The following is a 287-nucleotide window of genomic DNA, read 5'->3' as shown; positions in this document are numbered from 1 at the left end:
GTCAAGGTTAGAGGTCTTGGCTTTTCATTGGAAACATGATTTTATATACTATTTACATAAGTATGTGAAGATTGATTATAAATTAATTCTCTCCAATCCCAGGATGGAGCTCAGGTGTGTGGTGGCTGTGATCAGACATGGTGACAGAACGCCAAAACAGAAGATGAAAATGGAAGTGAGACACCCAAAGTAAGTGTGTGGATGTCATGCTGTTTTCTGCTCTCTTATGGGTAACATTATTTTTATAGCTTTTTATTGATTAAATTGCTTGTTTTTAGATATAGATG

The 287-nt window shown here is 35.5% G+C and overlaps 1 protein-coding gene across 1 annotated transcript in view; it reads left to right on the top strand.

Annotated features, from left to right (window-relative positions):
• Positions 1–287, top strand: part of LOC119588555 (inositol hexakisphosphate and diphosphoinositol-pentakisphosphate kinase-like) — a 23,388-nt gene that overhangs the window by 21,200 nt on the left and 1,901 nt on the right. Inside the window, exon 9 of the mRNA XM_037937195.1 lies at positions 103–189. Coding sequence (XP_037793123.1) covers positions 103–189 — 87 coding nt within the window. The remainder of the gene's footprint in view (positions 1–102; positions 190–287) is intronic.

The sequence above is a fragment of the Penaeus monodon genome, chromosome 24 (assembly GCF_015228065.2).
Source record: "Penaeus monodon isolate SGIC_2016 chromosome 24, NSTDA_Pmon_1, whole genome shotgun sequence".
Lineage (NCBI taxonomy): Eukaryota > Metazoa > Arthropoda > Malacostraca > Decapoda > Penaeidae > Penaeus > Penaeus monodon.
The sequence above is the reverse complement of the archived record's forward strand: the minus strand, read 5'-3'. Positions and strand labels throughout refer to the sequence as shown.